The sequence below is a fragment of the Polypterus senegalus genome, chromosome 15 (assembly GCF_016835505.1).
Source record: "Polypterus senegalus isolate Bchr_013 chromosome 15, ASM1683550v1, whole genome shotgun sequence".
In the NCBI taxonomy this organism is placed as follows: domain Eukaryota; kingdom Metazoa; phylum Chordata; class Cladistia; order Polypteriformes; family Polypteridae; genus Polypterus; species Polypterus senegalus.
The window spans coordinates 118125345-118148362 of NC_053168.1; the positions used below are offsets into that span (position 1 = coordinate 118125345).

The 23018-nt window shown below is 36.7% G+C and overlaps 1 protein-coding gene across 1 annotated transcript in view; it reads right to left on the bottom strand.

Moving 5' to 3' along the window:
- Positions 1-23018, bottom strand: part of LOC120516042 (vacuolar protein sorting-associated protein 13B-like) — a 614714-nt gene that overhangs the window by 460954 nt on the left and 130742 nt on the right. The window contains exons 8-11 of the mRNA XM_039737477.1: positions 19002-19279; positions 9542-9637; positions 8925-9047; positions 8123-8260 (exon numbers count right to left, since the gene is read on the bottom strand). Of these exons, the coding sequence (XP_039593411.1) occupies positions 8123-8260; positions 8925-9047; positions 9542-9637; positions 19002-19279 (635 nt within the window). The remainder of the gene's footprint in view (positions 1-8122; positions 8261-8924; positions 9048-9541; positions 9638-19001; positions 19280-23018) is intronic.

Consider the following 23018-nt stretch of genomic DNA (forward strand, 5'->3'; position numbering starts at 1 on the left):
ATTCTACATAGGCTTCAACAGCCCTTTTATCAGCACTAGCTGCTTCTCCATGCCTACATACACTATGAATTTTAGTTATTTTTTTTAAATCTGTCAAACCAACCCCTAAACCCCTACTAGCCATAAATTCCCTATCGGCACTCCCTGAAGGATAATCATTCCCAATATCAGCATGTATTGCCCTAGCCTTACTCCCAAATAACAGCCTTCAATTGGCTATTACCAGCACATTGTCTTTCAGTTATCCAAAGTAACAATTATCTTTCAACTTCATCAATTGCTGGTGGTCTGTTTTTACAGAATACACGTGTCACACCCTTCGAAACTTTAGCTTTTATAATTTCCACTTTGTTTTTCAAAATCATAGATATATAGTATATTTACTCATGCCATACAAAGCTGCAAGATCAGTCACCTGTATACCTCTCTTATATTTTTTGATCATTTCTTTCTTCATTTCTATTGTTACTGATTGTTGTACCTTCTTTGGTTTTGTGCTTAACTCTCTATCATTCTTTGGACCCATTATTATTTAGTAAAAAGCAAAATATAATCAGAAAATAAAAGTAATATCACAGGCACAGTAAGAAATGTTGTTTACGAAGTACTGGGTAACACCGCACTTAACATTGTAAGAATTTGTTTACAACACAAAAGGCTCCCATGTGATCGAAACGTGTTTACTTCTTTCGTCGTGTTCTGATGCATTTTTGAGCACGAAAAACCAGTCGTGCTGCAAGTTGTACGTGCATTGGTACGTTCGTACTGCAGGGTTTTGCTGAATTTTCTTTGAATTATGGAAAGGTTTTCAACATATGGGAAAGGAAAAATGTAAACAATAGTAACTTTTTCATTCATTAAACATTTTGAGTTGGTTATAGGTTTATGTATTTATAGGGTCCATATTGTCACGTGTATAGAGTACAGTGAAATTCTTATTTCCATGTGCTAATAAACATATCTATCATTAGTGTTTAAAAATTTGCATCATAATAGTGAGAATACAATACCATTTTATTTTCCAAAAACAATGAATTTTTGATTTGAATAAAGCTGGGTCTATATTGCTTTGTAATGCACACACAATGTGAGAATAGCTCACTCAATAGCATCTCAGGTTTCAATTGGACATAAGAACTTAAAGATTTTTTATTTATCTAAATATCAACTTTACAATAGTAGCCAAATACCTAAAACACTCTTTCTTAACATGAAGCTATGACTGGGTATCAGCATTGATGTTCGAATTTATTTCATAAATTGTAATTTGTGAAATGTGATTAGTAACTAACCGTTAACATCAGTATTTGGAAGATGTGGAACAAAATATCAGTGCGCTCTCATAAAAAAAAAAAAAATATGTCACCACACTACACTCACTCAAACTCACCACAATTTAACTAATGTATTTATCTCTAAATCAGAATCCACACATATTATGGGAGGGATAATTGTTTTAATACTATGCAATGGCATCTACTTTATAAAACAAACATAGGTAAAATTCCGTTACAACGAATATCTTTACAACAAAATTTTCATTACAAGAAGTATTTTTATGGTCCCGACAGTTTCCCCATACGACACGAGTCTATAGAAATCTCATTACTACGAAGTACATTCAGCAGATACTTTCATTACAACAAAGTGCCCAAAAGACCTTGAAATGCCTGAATGAATCATCCACAGTGCAGTTAGTTCTGTGGTTGCAGCTTAGTTGTGCACAATGATCCCCAAACAGAAAAACTGTTTAAAAAAAAAATCTTTCTTCGAACTTTGCTCATACAGTTTTTTTGCTGTTTTTGTTTTCTGTGGTTTTCAGTGATAACTTTTGCTTATTGCTTGTCAACATTTGAAAAACATCCATTGGAATTTAACTCATTGTCACCCTCCTATAGAAACAGCAGACACAAAAAAATTATAACAGCTCATATTAGAAAAACAATTTTACAATTTTGCTGCTCTCGATTGCGGCAAAAAGAAAAAAGACGTTGCAAGAGAATTCGGAATTTCACCATCGACACTGTCAACTTTCTTAAAAGACAGAGCAAAAAAGAAGAAAAATCTCGGGTTGCAAACGTATGCGAACTGCTGCATTTGAAGACGTCGAAAAAGCCGTTTTTATGTGGTTCAGTGATGCTCGTTCAAGAAACATTCCTATTAATCCGCCACTCATTCAAGAAAATGTGAGGTTTCTAAACTCTCTTGGGACCTCCCCCAACTGGACAACACGCCAAAGAGCATCCTGAAGTGCAATCACTGCGTCTGTGGAAGACTGTTTATCTGTTGCCAGGGCAGCAGTAGGCTCACAGACCTGCTGCGTCTCTCCGCCACAGCAAACAGAAAAGATCTTGATGGGTGATGCAAGGAACATAGAAAATGCAGGTAACAGGATGACTTGGCCACTAACCTGGCCATAACCCTGACTGACTGCTGTGTCTGTGTATGGGAGAGTGGTAGATCCCGCTACAATAAATACCCCTACTGTTCCTGTTTCAAGCTGAATAAAGCTGGTTTTGCTAAAGTACTGCGACTCAGCCTCGTGTTTTGGGTTTTAAGACAGGGACTTATAGCGCAACACCGATCTTTTAGGATTTGCTTCTGTATTGCCTCATTGTACTGCTGTGAGCCTGCTGTTGCCCTGCCCCAGCAACGGACAAACAATCTTCCACAGACACAGCAATCATTCTTTGGGACACACTTCAGCGTGACGTTCCCGTTTGGTGGGGGTTGGGTGGATCCCAAAAGAGTTCATAAACCTCACAATATGAAGAAGAAGAAAAGTATAATTTGGCTTCTGATTGATAACTGTGCTGCCCACAACATACTTCCACATTTAGATAATGTTTGCGTTGAATTTCTCTCACCCAATTGCGCGGCAGTGCTTCAGCCACTGGATGTGGGCATCATTAGCACCCTGGAAGTGTATTATCACAAGGAAATGCTGAGAACAATTCTCGTCAGCATAACTTGTAGACAGGAGGAAATTAAAATTAATGCAAAAGAAGCTATTGAAATGATTGCAAACGCCTGGACACAAGTTAAAGAAAGCACTATAGCAACAAATATAGAATCTCATTACAATGAAATTTTCATTACAACGAAATATTTTTTTAGGTCCCTTGCAGTTCGTTGCAATGGAATTTTACCTGTATATCATCTTGTAAATAATATTATAAAACAATCAAATATTGCTTCTTAAAATAATAAATCATCATGTATTAATTATTCCATAACCTATTTATGTGCTATGAATCTCCATGTAAACACCCTTCAGCTAAACTTTTAGCCAAGTTTATGCCCCTATTGGACATTTAACACTAGAATTACCAGAGCCTATGAAAAAACTCATAGATCTGTCCCACCTTAAATCGCTTCTTAAAATCGTTCTCACCTCTCAGCCAGTGTCTATTGTTCATCTAAATGTGCTGACTAACACAAGCTGCAAGCAGCCGGCTATTCCATCCCCCCACCAACTTAGAACGTGCACGAAGAGTTTTAGAGTGTCAATAATAGATCGTTATTTGGAACACACTCATTTCATGTGTGTTCCGTTTCTACAGTAATCTGTGTAAACACATTGTTAAAACAGAAACTTTTTCATATTTTAGTAATACATGTTACAAAATGTAGGGATAAACTATACAATATGTGAAGCCTGAAGGCCAAAGATCAAATAAACACTTTCACAAAAGGTCCAAGAATGTCACAACAGCTTCCGTGGCATACCGGTAAGATTTCGTCACTCAGAGCACGGAAGACTTGCCGTACCTCAGAGTCTCGAGTTTGACTCCCCGCTGGGGAAAAAATGTGTTTTTTGTTTTTTTTTTTTAACCGTCGCCGTTCTGCCTGCCTTGACTGTATATATTCTGAAAATCATTGTAATTGCCTGTTTGGCACACCAAAGGGCACTGTATAATAGATATATAAAAAAAACAGCTAAGGGGGTAGTTATATAGATAGATAGGAAGGAAAGGCACTATATGATAGGCAGACAGGGAAGCTGCTATATAATAATAAAATTAGTTATTACTATATAGATATTACTTATTTACTTACTTCCTACAGCGTAAAGTCACGAGTACAGTGCTTCCCATGTACATATACAAAGTACAGCGATGGCAAAAGTGCATTCTGGATCCGATGTAGAACCGTCCATCATGATTTGAGTTTGCCTCTGTTATAGCGAGTCTGAGAAAACAGCATCGTCAAAAGCGGCGGGGGGTGGGGGTGGTGGTAGGTCTGAGTTGGGATCGTGAACATGGCTGAGAGAATAACAGAATAAAAAAAAGCTAACCATTACAAGTATCATAAATTACACCGGCTGTTACAGACTGGAATCAAATGTATGTTTTTATTTTAAAATAGTAAGAATACGTGCAGCTCACTTTTCAAAACGGACTCATCTGGGATCGAACCCGTAAAGTTCAGACTATCAATCAAGAGCTGATACTGTTACGCCACCACAGCGCTCTTAGCAAATGCGTGTCAATATCGCATTCTAACGCAGGTTGTTTTTCTGTAGTTATATTTTTGAATAAAAGTGCACTTGTTCTATTATATTTGTACTTTTTGTGAAACTGTTTCTTTGATATTTGGACTTCAGGCTTCACATATTAGAAACTTCATGACTACATTTTGTCAATTATGACTAAAACATGAAAAATGTTTCTTTTTTAACGATGCGTGTACATAGATCTATGTAGACACAGAACACACATGAAATGCAAGTGTTCCAAATAACGATATAGTATTTATAAAAGGTGTCATTTTGCTTGACTTCTCACTCTATACAACTCCAAACAACTGACACGCAGGTAAACAGACTTGAGCTGAGAAAACTGTGCATCGGTGGGGGATGTGATAGTAGGCTGCTTGCCGTTTGCTGCTTAGTCAGAAATTTAGAAGACAAAAAACATGACGGAGAGATGTGAACCGTTTAAAGGTGGGACGGATCTATGAGTTTTTTCGTAGGCTCTGGTAATTCTAGTGTTAAAATAATCTTTAAATAGTTGAAATTAAAGATACAACAGAAAGACTCAAGTCTTTCTATAATTCAACAAGTTATACATATCTTCAGTTGCTCACTTGTAGCAGCCACGTTAATCAGTCTCAAAAATGTGTCCTCACAGTCCTTAGACAAACAGGAAGCATTTTAAAACAAGGATCTAGAGCTGATGTTTGTTGACAGTGGCCCTGAATGAATGGAACATAAAAGAAAAAGAACCAGACATTGTAACTGATAACACCACTATTATGAAGCTACTTTAAGTAGGCTGCTTTTTGCACAAGCTCACTTTTGTACAACAGAGTGCTTTGAAAATTCCAACAATTTCCCGCTTGCTGTGCCGGGTGAGGTGCACTGCTAACTTTTTCCATCGTAGCAGTACAGCTAGCCACATGCTTAAAGCGAAGCAATGTTTATTGGATTTGGCAAAACAAAAACTTGTGATTGATGCAGTCACGCAATGGAACACCGCATTGGAAATGCTGGAAAGATTTTTGGAACAACAGAGAGTCATCTCAGCAGCTCTGTATATAGGCAACGAGGTTGCTCCCAGTGTGACTGGCATGCAGCACGTTTGTCTGCATCACATCCACCACAGGTGCACAGTCATTATTAATGTATGATTGTCACATTGCTGCCTTGAACGTTCAGTCCTCATTTTCAGCAACAGTGTAGGGTTGCTTATCTTGACAGATAAAACCTGCTAGACATTCTGTCATTTTTGGGCATGAGGTGAATTAAATGGAAGCTTGGAGCTATCTGTTGTCTCCAGCATAGATTACTCAGGCTGTAATCTTTTGTATGTCGACTGAGATTACATTTGTCGTGTTACATCAATAATTAACACACAGCTTACATATAGTTTTGCTTTTATCCAGTTTTTCTTTACCGACACACCGTCTGAATGTGTAGTAAATCCACACATCTGAGTTAAGTGTCGAAGACGCAGATTTCAGTTAAAGAGGACACACCATTTCATGCAAGATAGCAAAGTGCTTTTTCCATAGAAAGCCTTAACAGGCAAATTAGTGACATCTATGGATCACATGCCAAAAACGAAAATAAGTAAAAAAAAAAATCTACATATAGTGATTGAGCAGGATAGAGATTCAAGAGATCGATCTTGAGACTTTAAGAATCGATACAGAATCATTTAAATGAAGAATAACCATTAATCAGGAAATAGATATTTTTATCAAGGCCTACAAGTAGCAGTAAATTTTTGGTGTTACCAGAGCTACACTAAAAACAAACTTTTTTCTTATACAAAATAAAAATGATAAAAAATAATAAACAAAAAGTGGCATTTAATGCAGAAACCTTGTATGGCTAGTTACAAATTTTGAAAGTATGAAAGGTGCCAAGCAAAAAATAATTTAAATTGATATACTTTAAACCACGGGTTTCAAACTCTGGGCCTGTAGGGCTGCAGTGGCTGCAGGTTTTCATTCGAACCCTTTTCCTAAACAGTGACCGGTTTTCACTGCTAACTAACTTCTTTTCCCTTCATTTTAATAGCCTTGATTTTAAGGATTCAGTCCTCTGAATTTATTCTATTTTTCATTAAATGAGAGATAACCAGAAATGAGATGTGAAACGAGGCAACAAATGACCAGCTAAATTGGGATTTCAAACTCAAACTAATAATAATTTGAAGTCAATTCTTGCTGTTAATAAAGCCATTTATTTAATGACATGGCTTGTTGCTGCTCTCATTCTGCCACAGCAGACATTTCCAAAACTGTTGATTTTCTGTTTTTTCTAAGAACACAGTCAAAATGTTTTGGTAACCTGTGAAATCAACCTTACCAAGACCATCACCTTTCTTTATTTTCAGATATTGTGTGATGGGCACAGGTCAGCTGGTCATGTGACAGCTTGTTTTGTGTCTCATTATTGTTTGGCTGCTGGTTAAGGAAACAGAACCAAGTAAAGAGCCTGAGTCAAGTTAATTAAAGCTAAGGTAGAAGAAATTAATTAGCAGCAAAAACTGGTTACTTATGAAGAAGATGGTTAGAATGAAAACCAGCAGCCACTGCTTTAAACAAAGAAGTTGAAATATCAAAGTGTGTGAATTCAGAAGTGCTATTCTGATTACTGTATCACATAAATAAAATATAAACATATCCTTATAATTTGAAATGTTACCATTTTGTTTACCTTTACAGCAACATGGAACTTATATTTTATGATATTTTTTGGTAACTTGAAGGAACCCACCCATTCATCCACTTTCCAAATCCTCCAATCAGTGTCACACAAAATCTGATACCAATTTAAGTCCAGGTATTATTCCATCACACATAACAAATTCATTTACGCCAATCCTATACTGTATACTTGTGATAGGCCAGTTTAGTGATTTCACATTTCCTAATTTGAAAACCTAAATACATGGGAGATAGCCAAACAACTTGGATAAAGTTTATGTAGGCACACAGAGACTATGCAAATTATACACAGACAATGTGTAAACCAGGATTTTAAAATCTAATTCGGAATTGATGAGGCAGAAGCACTAATCAATGCAGCACTATTTGATAATGGAAAAAGGTAGCAATTTTAAAAACAAAATAAATACAACTCAAATGTTAATTTGTCCATAATATTTTAAATTTCACTTCCTATGTTCTGAAATCTTCCACTAAATGTAGGTAAAACAACCTGATTAATATGTAAAATTACTGCAGGCAAACACTCAAAATACGGCACAGGGATAGTTAAATAAATAAAGCAACTCATATTTAGTAAAGTCGATGCTACAAAGCTCAGAAGTATAACATGAACTTTATATTGAAATATGGGCAATTAGAAGAAATGTGCAACACATTAAATATTCTGTTCCTTAATTTAACAGATAATGAAGGCCTTACTATAGTGAAATAAAAAAAAGTATTTATTTAAATAAAAATTTATGAACACTGTTTGTGTCAATTTATATTTTAATTCAAGTGGCATACTAGCTTATTGCAAGCGTGGCTATTACATATGGCTTGAGCTACACTGAGATTAAGGGATAACAGCCTTCAACTGTTGCTATTTGGCTAGCTTCCAGCAACTTTAAACTGAATTAAGTGGGTACCTAAAAGGGATTATTTTATACTTGTTACCAACCTTATGATGTGTTCCATCCAATATAAATTCTGCACGAATTGCATTGTTCTCTGGACTCCGATAATCAAATAAGGAATTGGTGAGGTAAGTCATTCCTTTAATGTTCAGGCTTTCACCACATTTGAAGAAAACAGCATCCTTTGAAATTGGAAAAATCACACATATAACAATTATGAATACATTAATAAATGGCACTATAAATAACTGCTACTCATGACTCAATACTAAAAAAGAAGAGAAAAAAATTACTTTAGGGGAGGAGCAGAAATTACACCTAACTTTGAAGAGTTATTCAAATTAATTTAATAAAATTAAGAAATTAAAATTAGGCTTGGTCTCTCTAATGCAAGAAAGCATGAAAGGTGCCTTTTCACTGTTTCCCAAATACAAAAACAGAAACAAAAGTACATTTGTCATAAAAAAAAAAACATTGATCTTAACATTCCATCAAAATACAGAACATTAAGTGGGGCCCTGCAGCATCAACAATCGATCATTACACTTTATGGCAGGGACAGCCTCCTCCTGATCTTAAACTTATTGATGATGTGAATGGTCAGTGAACTTAAATATGGTCTCAACCCACCATAGAACCCTATCAGATGGTCAATGGCATTTGACAAATTACAATCACTCCAAACTGATTTGTATACTTTAAATATAACAAATGATACATATTTTTTAAAGAAGCTGGAAACTGATAAAATGACATTTACCTTGAGATATTTTAGGTTTTCTAATATTAAACTGTACATTTAAAAATGTGTTAAACAGATATTACTATTTATCACTAATAACTTACAGTTTCACATCGGTTCATATTTTCTTCAAAGTCTTTAACTCCAATAATTCCTTTAAGGCATAAGGCCTGACAACCCACAAAACCAAACTGACAGTCAAAAAATTTTTCACCCATCATAAGAACCTAAAAAAAAAAAACAAATTAAAAAATAAAGTTAAACATTTGCAAATAATATACATATGACACCATGCAAAGTTCAATTTTCCACATTCAAACACAATAATATCTAAATTTAATTCTAGGATTAAGAAGTGAAAAGCCAAAGTGAGGGTTTGTTACGAATCAAGGAAGTAACCAACCTAGACATACTGCCCTTCATAGGGTACAGTATATTCATATACTCACATTCACTCATAATACACCAGTTTACAGCTCCAGTCAACCTAATTTGCATAAATTTGGGATTTGAAATTAATACCAGAGAACACTGAGAAATCAATGTAGACAGTTAATGCATGATCCACATTGTCAGTGACTAGGCTGGAACTACAACCCAGTCATCCACTGCTGAGGGACAGCAACACTAACCACTATACCACCATACTGTCAATTAACAAATACCTGAATCTATGAAATAAAAACATGAAAAAGGCACAGTGAGTCAAAAATCTGCCTACCTCCACTGCCATCCCCTCTTGCTCCACACAGAGGACTTCTTTGGATTTCACTTTCTGAGGACTATAATAACTGCTTTCAGTCTGCATTTCTGTGAGCTGAAAAATATAATAAGAAATATATTTAATCAACTGCACCAAATGCAAAAAATATGCTGTTACTAGAAAGAAGTAATCAAATCAAACAAATCTGTGTGGATAGCCAGTTATACTATGCAACAGGAAGCAGGTGCAGGAAACAGCTGTGACTTATTATCAACACTAAAGAATTAAATCTTCATATTGATGTCTTTAATTTCCTTGGCCATGAACAGTGTGGAGAATGCTGAAGATGTTTGAAATCTATATATATATAAAAGCCAAATGCCAATGACTCACTCATCACGGAATCTCCCGAACCATGAGGACTTGGGACTTATTTGAAATGTAGGTTACCCTTGGCCCATAGGTGCTCGCTAAGAAAAGGTTTTAAAAATTTTGCGGTCCAAGCGTGTTCTGTCTGTACGTCTCTCTGGTTTTCACAAGAGAATTACTTAACAGATTTAGATCTGGTTGTTTTCTATAATTTGCTTGAAGTTCCTGGTTGATTTTGCAACTTCTCTCATCGCGCTAAGCACCATAGTTCGCTTGCATTACCGATGTATTTATACAAATCCAAGAGAGTGGCTGTGGTCCGAGAGCAGAGGAACAGGCCTTCCTCATTCACTCGCCAGCCTCTGTTCGAGTTGGTCTACGTCTCGCCACGTGTTTGAGTGCACCTTGCCTCTGCTTGCTAGTGATACCTGTTTGTTTCACAGACATTATCATCTACAGATTGTTAAAGAGTAACGTTTGACGTTTTTGAGAGAGATCAGAGCTCCATGCATTTTAGAGATATCACGGCCATGTGCTTGTCTCCCCACGTGGGGAACGCTCTCCCGTCAGAGCTGAACACAATCAGATATAGTGCTGATGTCTACTGATTTTTAAATTTTTGTCCTGTTTTATTACTATGTGGGTACAGCCACGGGTTACAGCTAGTCTCATATAAACTTCTTGAAAAGTATGCTCCATGTAATGTCTCACAGGAGAACCCCCAAATTATCGTAGAGCATCTTTAACACATTTTATTTTTGATCTTGGGAATTACAGGTGATATAGGAGACAGGTGCTCAAATTTAAAAAAAGGAATCTTGTTTTAAGAATCATTTCGGTCATTAAGAGCAATTTAAAAAAAAAAAAAATTAACCTACCGCATAACTGATTTTTTATTTTTTCCTTATCTAATATCTCAGATTAATGTGAAATTGACAGCTAGAAACCACAGTAATTATATAAGGCTCATTCACTTTCGTAAAACTTAATATTCCTTATAATTTTTGAATGCTTTAACATACGAGGTTGCCTTCAGACCTTAAACACAATGTAAGATTATACATGGGTAAACAGAAAACATTTAAATCATACCATATATTAAACAAAATCAGTAAATCTAAATTAAAATATCAAATTCTGAAAATATATGTCAATAATATATCAAGCAAAGATGACTGAAAAGGCCAAACAAAAAGAATAGACATCGAGTTTCCTCATTTTCTATTAGCTAATTTGCCAATTATTTCAATCTAGTAGTATCTGAGATTTAGGGATTAGAGCATCAGGTTTGGAGTAGTCCGTAGATCTCATTACATAGTCATTTCCACAACTAAGTACACATGGTAACTGTTCAAAGCTGAATTCCACAGGCTAAATACTTGAGTAAAACTTGAATTTCTAAAAACTCGATCTGTCTTCAGCTGTCTGCAATTATTTTGCAGGAAAGGCAATTAATTGATTAAAAGAACTCAAACACTACAAGAACAATTTTAAACATTATTAGAAAAATGCTAGGTTTAATTTGGCATGATTTTGATTTGGATTGATCCCAACTCTCCCAAATGCTAATATAGAAAATTGAACTTAAGATCTGACCAGATCTGAACGATAAATTAATTCCATATATTCTAAACAAGCACAGGAACTATTTTATATATGTATTATTTTGTGTCATTCACTGTACTATGTACTCTTAACTGTTTGACTTAAATGAAGATTTAAAATTAAAATGCGAACATAAATGAAAATGACTATAACTGATTTTTAAGGAATCATATCAAGCAAAATAATTTAAATTTTATTTTTGAAACTTAAAACGTGAACATTAAATGTTAACATTTAGAAAAATATCAAGAAATATAACAAATAAGTTACATAAGTCAAGATGCTTTTTACATTCTTAACTGGCTCACAATTAGCTGAACAAAGATGCATGGTAGAATATTTCAGTAGCACTAAAGAAATTTTTAGCCAATGCCAATATATACTGTAGTTCTTTTATGTAATACTTCAACAGAAACTCATACAGCTGAGGAAAATATGCGAAAGCTGTACCATTAGATCCACCTGTATAATCCTTATTGTCAGTCTGTCTCATATAGCATGGTCACCATTTTTTTTTGTGTCATATAAAGCAACTGAGGGAGGTTGGCACAGGAAGCATATCCCACCTTGTAGTTTCTTATCCATTAGCCTTATAGTGATAGATTAGATTAGATTAGATTAATCGATAGATAGATAGATAGATAGATAGATAGATAGATAGATAGATAGATAGATAGATAGATAGATAGATAGATAGATAGATAGATAGATAGATAGATAGATAGATAGATAGATAGATAGATAGATAGATAGATAGATAGATAGATAGATAGATAGATAGATAGATAGATAGATAGATAGATACTTTATTAATCCCAAGGGGAAAATCCCAAAATCCAGTAGCAGTATACTATTACAAAAATCAATATTAAAGAGTAATAAAAATGCATGTAAAAGCAGACAATAACTTTGAATAATGTTAGCATTTACTCCCCCAGGTGGAATTGAAGAGTCGCATAGTGTGGGGGAGGAACAATCTCCTCAGTCTGTCAGTGGAGCAGGATGGTGACAGCAATCTGTTACTGAAGCTACTCCTCTGCCTGGAGATGACACTGTTCAGTGGATACAGTGAATTCTCCATGATTGACAGGAGATAGCTTAGCACCCGTCACTCTGCCACAGATGTCAAACTGTCCAATTTCATTCCTATAATAGAGCCTGCCTTCCTAACAAGTTTGTCCAGGCGTGAGACGTCCATCTTCTTTATGCTGCCTCCCCAGCATACCACCGCATAGAAGAGGGCACTTGCCACAACCGTCTGGTAGAACATCTGCAGCATCTTATTGCAGATGTTGAAGGACGCCAACCTTCCTTGTATAGTCGGCTCTGACCTTTCTTACACAGAGCATCAGTATTAGCAGTCCAGTCCAATTTGTCATCCAGCTGCACTCCCAGGTATTTATAGGTCTGTACCCTCTGCACAGACTCCTCTGAAGATCACGGGGTCCATGAGAGGGCCTGGGCCTCCTAAAATCCACCACCAGTTCCTTGGTCTTGCTGGAGATCAGGTATAAGTGGTTTGAGTCGCACCATTTAACAAAGTCTTTGACTAGCTTCCTATACTCCTCCTCCTGCCCACACTCCTGATGCAGACCACAATAGCAGTGTCATCATCAAACTTTTGCACGTGGCAGGACTCCAAGTTGTATTGGAAGTCTGATGCATATAGGATGAACAGGACCGGAGAAAGTACAGTCCCCTGCGGAGTTCCTGTGTTGCTAACCACAATGTCAGACCTGCAGTTCCCGAGACGCACATACGGAGGTCTGTCTGTAAGATACTCCACGATCCATGACACCAGGTGTGAATCTACTCGCATCTCTGTCAGCTTGTCTCTAAGGAGCAGAGGTTGGATGGTCAAAGGTGAGAGTTAGAAAAGCAAGGGCATGGTACAGTTCATTGCAACCATGGCCAAAATGTCCTATTTACGTCAAATGGATGCTTTGTGGACCTGGCCATGCCACAGATGGGGAAAACGTAAGTTATGATGGAGGCAGGCTTTGTAGCAAGACTCTATAATGTTCAAGATGTGGAATGTTGAGAATATGATATGAAAATGGAGATTCCATGAAGTGCTGATCACATACAAAAAAATGGGAGATATTTTCATTTCATTAAGTCAACAAAATGGATGTTTTTCAATATCTATAGAAGTGAGTAAAGGTGGGTGGGGGAGGGATGATTGAGACGTAAAGCTAAAGTTTACTTCTGGTACTGAAAATTCGAACATTCTGGTACCGAACCGCTTTAAAATTTGGGATTTTTGTGTCTTTTCCAGAGGTGACGTTCACTATTCACCATGCACATTTCTTTGAAAAAAAATTCTTTTTTAACTGTTTCATGCAACAAATTAATTCTACCTTGTTTTACGTATAACCTCCTTCTAACATAGTGTTATGGAAGGTAGATTAGGATACTTCCAGTAGACCAAAATTACTTAATGTCCTAGGTAAGTTATCACAACAGACTATATTTTATCAGTGATGTTCCACTGGGTATTAATCCAAACAGAGCTGTCAGAAGCACCATATTACGAACTGTTATGCATCTAAGGCTGTCCACTGAATAAGCAAAATTTTATTCAAATAAAATCTGAGAATGGGACATTCCCAACCCATGTGACCCTGTTAAGTAGATACTTCAGGCCATCAAAAAAAACTTTGGTCATGATATAGACACATTTTATATAGTATTAATCAAGAAAGATGTGTGAAACTTATTATTACAATTATTTGTTGACTTGAACCACGTTCTTCAATTTGTTTAAGTGTAATTTATATAGAGCTGATTTCCACTCATTTCTAAAAGTCAAGCTCAAAACTCCAGTTGCTCAAGTTGTTTAGGATTAACCTGGCGTGCACTCTGCTGAAAGCACTTACAGTCATATGAAAAAGTTTGGGAAACCCTCTCAGCCTGCATAATAATTTACTTTCAACAAAAAAGGTAACAGTGGTATGTCTTTCATTTCCTTGGAACATCTGAGTACTGGGGTGATTTTGTTGTGAAGCAGTATTTAGTTATATGAAATTAAATCAAATATGAAAAACTGTGTAAAAATTTGGGTACCCTTGTAATTGTGCTGATTTGAATGCATGTAACTGTTCAATACTGATTACTTGCAACACCAAATTGGTTGGATTAGCTCGTTAAGCCTTGAACCTCATAAACAGGTGTGTCCAATCATGAGAAAAGGTATTTAAGGCGGTCAATTGCAAGTTGTGCTTCCCTTTGACTCTCCTCTGAAGAGTGACAGACAGCATGGGATCTTCAAAGCAACTCTCAAAAGATCTGAAAACGGATTGTTCAGTATCATGATTTAGGGGAAGGCTACAAAAACCTAAGAGGTTTAAACTGTCAGTTTCAACTGTAAAGAATGTAATCAGTAAATGGAAGGCCACAGGCACAGTTACTGTTAAGCCCAGCAGGTCTGGCAGGCCAAGAAAAATACAGAAGCGGCATATGCGCAGGATTACAGTGGGTACGGAAAGTATTCAGACCCCCTTCAATTTTTCACTCTTTGTTAAATTGCAGCCATTTGCTATAATCATTTAAATTAATTTCTTCCCTCATTAATGTACACACAGCACCCCATATTGACAGACAAAAAAAATGAATCTTTGAAATTGTTGCAGATTTATTAAAAAAGAAAAACTGAAATATCACATGGTCCTAAGTATTCAGACCCTTTGCTCAGTATTTAGTAGAAGCACCCTTTTGAGCTAATACAGCCGTGAGTCTTCTTGGGAAAGATGCAACAAGTTTTTTACACCTGGATTTTGGGATCCTCTGCCATTCCTCCTTTCAGATCCTCTCCAGTTCTGTCAGGTTGGATGGTAAACGTTGGTGGACAGCCATTTTTAGGTCTCTCCAGAGATGCTCAATTGGGTTTAAGTCAGGGCTCTGGCTGGGCCATTCAAGAACAGTCACAGAGTTGTTGTGAAGCCACTCCTTCGTTATTTTAGCTGTGTGCTTAGGGTCATTGTCTTGTTGGAAGGTAAACCTTCGGCCCAGTCTGAGGTCCTTAGCACTCTGGAGAAGGTTTTTGTCCAGGAAATCCCTGTACTTGGCCGCATTCATCTTTCCCTCGATTGCAACCAGTCGTCCTGTCCCTGCAGCTGAAAAACACCCCCACAGCATGATGCTGCCACCGCCATGCTTCACTGTGGGGACTGTATTGGACAAGTGATGAGCAGTGCCTGGTTGTCTCCACACACTGAGGAGAGGGAAGACACATGACAGCCCGCATGGAGTTTGCTAAAAGACACCTGAAGGACTCTGAGATGGTGAGAAATAAGATTCTCTGGTCTGATGAGACCAAGATAGAACTTTTTGGCCTTAATTCTAAGCGGTATGTGTGGAGACAACCAGGCACTAGATCCCAATACTGAGCATATATTATTATGTTAAACATTTCCTATTTTAGAGATGTTGTCAATATCCGATTGTCTGGGAAGGCTTCAATTAACTGTAACATCTGAGCCTTAAAGTGTTTCTGCGCCAGCATCATTTTCAAAACAAGACAGCACATTACACAACCTCTAGTGAGAGGGGGGAGGACGTCCAACTTAATGACAGCAGTTACTGATCTGGTTGCCTTGAGGATGTCAGATTAAAATGCTAGGTAACACAGGAAATAAATTAGACAACTCAGTGCAACTTTCCAGAATAGTTTCAAATTTCCAAATTGTTGCGAACTTTGTCACAGGTGACAGCCATTTAACATGCTGCTTTCCAGGTATGGAGAATTCAGTCGCCATCTTAAATCTTTTTTTTTTTTTTTTTTTACCCCTTTCCATTTGATGCAACAAATATGACAGGTTGGGCAATTGAGCCTGTTTTGTGTTTGCACAGTTCCTTACAACAGCATTTTAGGAACTTTGTACTTCTATGTGAGCACTCATTTGTTGTCAATGCTAAATCATCACTGTTAAAGAAACTACTGAGGCTGTAAATGCTCATCCTGTATTAATAAAACTGTTTAGTAGTAATACTTCTAATGAAGACTAATCTCTGTTTAGTTTTCCATTCTTTTCTTAGTTATTTTGCATAGACCAAAAATAATAGCTAGTAGAAACAATGCAGACAGTATCTTGAAATTATCTTCATAGATAAACCAAAATGTATGCTAAGAGTGTTTCAGTGTTCATTCATCTATTTTCTGAAGCCTTTTGTCGACTACAGGTTCACTGAAAATAAGAACCTTTTGTCAATGAGAAGCAACAGCAAGACATCATTCAGACACAACAGTTCCATTTACCAACAAATCATGCATATACCCACAATAATGTGTGCCCACATTAATCAACACAACCAACAACATTTTTTGAAACATTGAAGAAAGGCAAATTCCTTGAGGAAACCCATGCAGAAGACATGCTTACTCCGCATAGAAATCACTACAGTACAGATAGCTGAGTCAGTTCTTTTAAATTAATCAAACCTAGCATAAGTGAATACAGCTTAGTTAGATTATACCATGAAATTTTATCATCAAAATTCAGTTTTTCAGTGGTAAAAGCTTGTGATCCTCGCAATGTTTTTAAAAGCATATAACAGGTTGTAAAAACTGATCAAATTAATTAATCATAATTAGTTGAATATTTTTTTTTTAAATACTAACCACTGTTAAATCTCCTAACACATTAAATAAACAAACATCTTTTCTACCACTATGAAGTTTGCATTTTCCCATTTTCATATGGATTTCATCTCTGGGCTCTAATTTATTCAAACAGTTCCAAAAGATGAAGTTAGGTCAAGTGCGGACTCCAAATTACCAGGCTCTTAAGCTACTAGCCCATGGGGTGTTAAATAAATGAATACTCTAGAGAATGTTTGCAGTACTATGACTGCCTCTGAAGTGTTTAACCTCACACAGACTGAAAGAGTCATTTGTAAAGTCTTGTTAAACCCATTTACCATTGCTAAATTGTAAATAATCAGAATATTTGAACTGATGAGTATCAATTAAGTATAACACAAACAAATAGTAAATATATAGGAATCATAATATTAGTTTAATTCAATAGAATTAGCAATGAAAAAAAAAATCTTAAAAGACATTTAGCAATTATTCAGGGTCATTAAAAATTAACCCAGCAGCCCCACTACTTGGTTAAGCAGGTTAAAAAGACAGATGAAAAAGTATTTGAGCATTTAAAGTAAATAAGATTCACAATCAACATGTGTGGTTATTTTAATGTCTACCTGTCCTTCCATTTTATAAACCAGCTTCTTCCATTGCAGGGTTGAATGAGGCCAAACCTTTTGAAAACAGAATCTAACTGGTTCCAGTCAGGGAACTTTTATATTTTTGGGAAATGGAAAAAACCCAGATAGCCAGCAGAAAAACTGTATTAACATCAGGAAACCATGCACGCACTACTAAGAAAGTTTGTAGGAGTTTATTTTGAAACTTGCACCATGCAATTATAAGGTAGCAGCACTAGTGACAGCACCCATGACATGATGTTCAAAAACAGTGCTGTTCTACATAATCTGGAATTAAAGGCTTCAGATTTATACAAAAGAAACTAGTATGGTCAACCTCCCGGCACCCTGTTCAGGGTAGGTACCTGCATTTCACCTGACTCTGTTAAGATAGATAATGGACCTGAAATATGCAAATAGGAATTTAAAACATACAGTAAAATGGGTCCCTGCCAGGTTATGGTAATTTTAGATGTCTTCAACCTTCAACCATAACAGCAGATATTTGTACAAATATTTATTTTTTACTATATCCATATACTGTAGATTTGGCCACAAAGAGCTTCCCCTCCCAGCAAAAACTAAATATGCCCTCACATCCCAGCAGCTTCAGGTACCTGTATTATCAAAAACCTTTCAGGCATAGCCAATCATACATAACACAAGTTGTAAATCAAATACTATATAAAGCACTGACCATGGCCCTGAAAGAAATAACCTAATCTGCTCTGAGTATATTTAACATGCTCATTTGGTAAAAGTCTGATTTCCACAAACAAATATGGATTTCAATTAATATTCAAGAATCAAATTCAGTATTTCTTTCGTCTGCTTCCAAAGGAAAATGGAGTTAGTAGGATTAAAGAGGGAAATGACACACACATGATTTTGAGACCTTTACAGACTTGAACAAAAAGGACCTATTCATGGAATTAGACTTTTTTTTTTAAAGAAAATTAATCATTTGTGAAAGGGAATGTTTATAAAGGGACAAAAACAACATGTACATTTAATGTATGTTGAATTAAATAATCCAAGTATGAATTCTGAAATGTAGAATATAACAATTTTTCCATGACACCAATACAGTCACAAATTAGAAGGAAATACAGAAATGCAGAAAAATATTTACGAACTATAAAACAATAAACAATGGATTTCCAATTTTAAAATTTTCACTGACAGTCTTTCAAGGCTATGTTCTTGCAAAACGTTCACTTTAAGTACATATTTGCAACACATATGTTTATTTACTTTGTGACCAAATCTAAAATAAAACTAAACCATAACCAACCTTAAATGTGATGGAAGCTTTAGTGCAATAAAACCCAACTGATACAATGGGATCCTTCTGGATCAGAGATCTCTGAAAACGCTGTTGTAGCCCAATATCTGTCTCATCATAAAATTCCTTGTCTTCATTTTCTTCTCCTGTACCAACAATAGCAGGGACAAATGACCATGCCCATGACATCCAGCCCTGCTGATCATCTTCTCCCTGCTGTAAATATATCTCTGGGTTTTGAAACTGTACACCAGGCTGAGCTGGAGAAGTAGCTTCACTTTCATCCCCTGCAGATAGAAAGCAATTAATGAAAACTATACCTATTAAAAAATAAATAGTAAAACATAACGCAAGAAAATTATCTCACTGCTTCCTCAATAGTCAAATAATTATAAAAGATTCAGTGTAAAGATTTACAAAAATTACCCGGGTGGCATGGCTCAAAGGAAAAGCACTGTGAATAACGTACATTGATAAGATATTGTCTATAAGAAACTGATGCATATTAGACAGGTACAAGTGTACAGGTAAATTGTACAGGAATTGGTAATTGGAATATATACAACATTTGAAGAAAGGACAAATAAGTATCATTATACATGGTTAAACCTGAATGCAGAGCTAGGTCAGTTCATCCAGGCTGCTTAGAAATTATGACCTAAGATGTATTCAATACAAGCATAAATTCTGATGATAGTGGGAAGGACAATGGATCTGACCAAACAAAATGCCAGTAGAAGTTTCAGGTAAGAGTATAATGCCATAAAAATGCATAACTACACAAAGTAATTAGTACTTCAATGTACTTGGACTGGCAAACAACAATATTCTACAGTAGTATATACTATGCCAAGCCACCTATTAGAGTTATAAATATTACATAAACATGTGACAGACATAACTTTTTACGAACAACACATTGCAGTTCCATCCATAAGGTCACAATGCACTAAAAATCAATCTATTACAACTGAATCTAAAAGCATGAGCTAATGACCAATTTCCCTGCTGATCACTAATGATGATTTTGGAAAATGGTCCTTAATTTTAATTTCACAAGATAAAGGTGGATTTCCTAATGGCAGATATGTACTACCAAATCTCCCATGTTTATTCAGTGTAATCAATACATCAATGAAACATATCTGGTGGATGTGAACATAGTTAGATAGATTTAAGTTTTGAGCCAATGTATATGCATTGATTAAAGTATGATCTTCCAACAAAGGCACTACAATTCATGCAAATAGTAAAAAGTCAGATTTTTTTCATATTTGAAATTGCATTTCAACATCTTGCCATTTACTAAAGTAAACAGGTATCTGAAAAATTGAGCAAAAACTTAATGTAGATAATACGGCACATTATATTATTGACACATACTTGTAGGTTTCCGCACAAAAGCTTAAAATGTCTAAGTTCCCTAAGTTTTTTAAAGGGATTCACATACAGTGGGTATGGAAAGTATTCAGACCCCTTTCAATTTTTCACTCTTTGTTATATTGCAGCCATTTGCTAAAATCATTTAAATAATTTTTTTTCCTCATTAATGTACACACAGCACCCCATATTGACAGACAAAAAAAATAATTTTTGAAATTGTTGCAGATTTATTAAAAAAGAAAAACTGAAACATCACATTATGGTCCTAAGTATTCAGACCCTTTGCTGTGACACTCATATATTTAACTCAGGTGCTTTCCATTTCTTCTGATCATCCTTGAGATCACCTTCATTTGAGTCCAGCTGTGTTTGATTATACTGATTGGACTTGATAGGAAAGCCACACACCTGTCTATATAATACCTTACAGCTCACAATCCATGTCAGAGCAAATGAGAATCATGAGGTCAAAGGAACTGCCTAAAGAGCTCAGAGACAGAATTGTGGCAAGGCACAGATCTGGCCAAGGTTACAAAAAAAATTTCTGCTGCACTTAAGGTTCCCAAGAGCACAGTGGCCTCCATAATCCTTAATTGGAAGACATTTGGGACGACCAGAACCCTTCCTAGAGCTGGCCGTCCGGCCAAGCTGAGCTACCGGGGGAGAAGAGCCTTGGTGAGAGAGGTAAAGAAGAACCCAAAGATCACTTTGGCTGAGCTCCAGAGATGCAGTCAGGAGATGGGAGAAAGTTGTAGAAAGTCAACCATCACTGCAGCCCTCCACCAGTCAGGGCTTTATGGCAGAGTGGCCTGTCGGAAGCCTTTCCTCAGTGCAAGACACATGACAGCCCGCATGGAGTTTGCTAAAAGACACCTGAAGGACTCTGAGATGGTGAGAAATAAGATTCTCTGGTCTGATGATACCAAGATAGAACTTTTTGGCCTTAATTCTAAGCGGTATGTGTGGAGACAACCAGGCACTGCTCATCACTTGTCCAATACAGTCCCCACAGTGAAGCATGGCAGTGGCAGCATCATGCTGTGGGGGTGTTATTCAGCTGCAGGGACAGGACGACTGGTTGCAATCGAGGGAAAGATGAATGCGGCCAAGTACAGGGATATCCTGGACAAAAACCTTCTCCAAAGTGCTAAGGACCTCAGACTGGGCCGAAGGTTTACCTTCCAACAAGACAATGACCCTAAGCACACAGCTAAAATAACAAAGGAGTGGCTTCACAACAACTCTGTGACTGTTCTTGAATGGCTCAGCCAGAGCCCTGACCTAAACCCAATTGAGCATCTCTGGAGAGACCTAAAAATGGCTGTCCACTGTGACGATGTGGGTTCTGGCTCCACACTACCATCTGATTTTTGGAAGCACTTGAACCCAACACCGTCAATAATGAAACCGAGTGAGCTAGTCAGTGAAGGCAATAAACATCTAAGCAAGGGGATGGTTGAAAGTGCAACAGTGCTTTTATTTAAAACTGTCCATCAAAACAGGTGTCCACATAAATAAAGTGCAGTTCATTCAAAGTCGTCATTAAATAAATAATCCAATAAAACATGTGGAGGTTAAAATTAATAAATAGAAAAAACAATCCTTTAAAACGAGAGGTTTAAAATGTTCTTCAGGAAGCAGTTTTTAAAAACCAACAAGAACAAACCCGGTGCCTTCTTTTAAAACTAGCGTCCCTCTTGCTTCACCTATCAGGGCCACGCAACAAGGGAGACGCTCACTCTGCAGCTGACCTTCTTCCTACTACTGCTACTGCTGTCAGTTGCCTCTCCGATCCTTGGCTCCGGTCGGCTCCCACCGGCCAGTGGCTTTCATGCGAACACAGAGACCATCCATACAATTAAAGTTTAAATCAAAACCGTCTGATTTTGTCGAAAAAGATGTGGGCTTGTTGGAATGAGGTCACTAAGTACATGTGACAAGTGACATATGTGTATGTCACACTAGGCAACGTTCCTTCATAGGAGCATGCCACTGCCTGCTTTCAACTTATTAAAAAATGAAAGTTACAACTGAAAATCACTGCAAAATTCATCAAATGTGACTTAGTCTTTAGTTAAACTTAGTCCTGATCTCTTTCCGTTGTTCAGTGTAACAAGACCTTGATTTGAGGACCATACTTAGCTAAGACTGCACTAAGGGCCAATTTATACTTCACACTCAAAACACGTACACGCACGCATCATGGCTGCCATGCGTTCCCAAAGTTCATTTGATGCGTTCTCTGTGCATGTTCTCATAAACATAAAAATAACGCAATGCATGTGCAGGTTCCAGTACCAGCGCAAAATTGGGGGGGCGCTGTGTGTTCAAGTTGGAATGTGACATCTGAGTCTCTGTTTACTATCAACATGCAACAGCAAGCCGCTTTGCCTATCCTACACGATCAATGTGCGTGCTTCACTGTTAGAGGAATGGTTCAATGTGGTGAAGTAATCATCAAACTAAAAAAAATGTCTATTTCGTGATTAAAGTGGAAATTTCAACCATAATCTGCTAGTTTACATTGTCATTAGGAACGTCCCTATGTGCTTCTGGCAACCAAAACAGCGGCAGGCAGCAATTGCCACACAGAACACATTAAATTTATGATATTCCAGCTGTCTGCAAATTTAGAATCCTTAG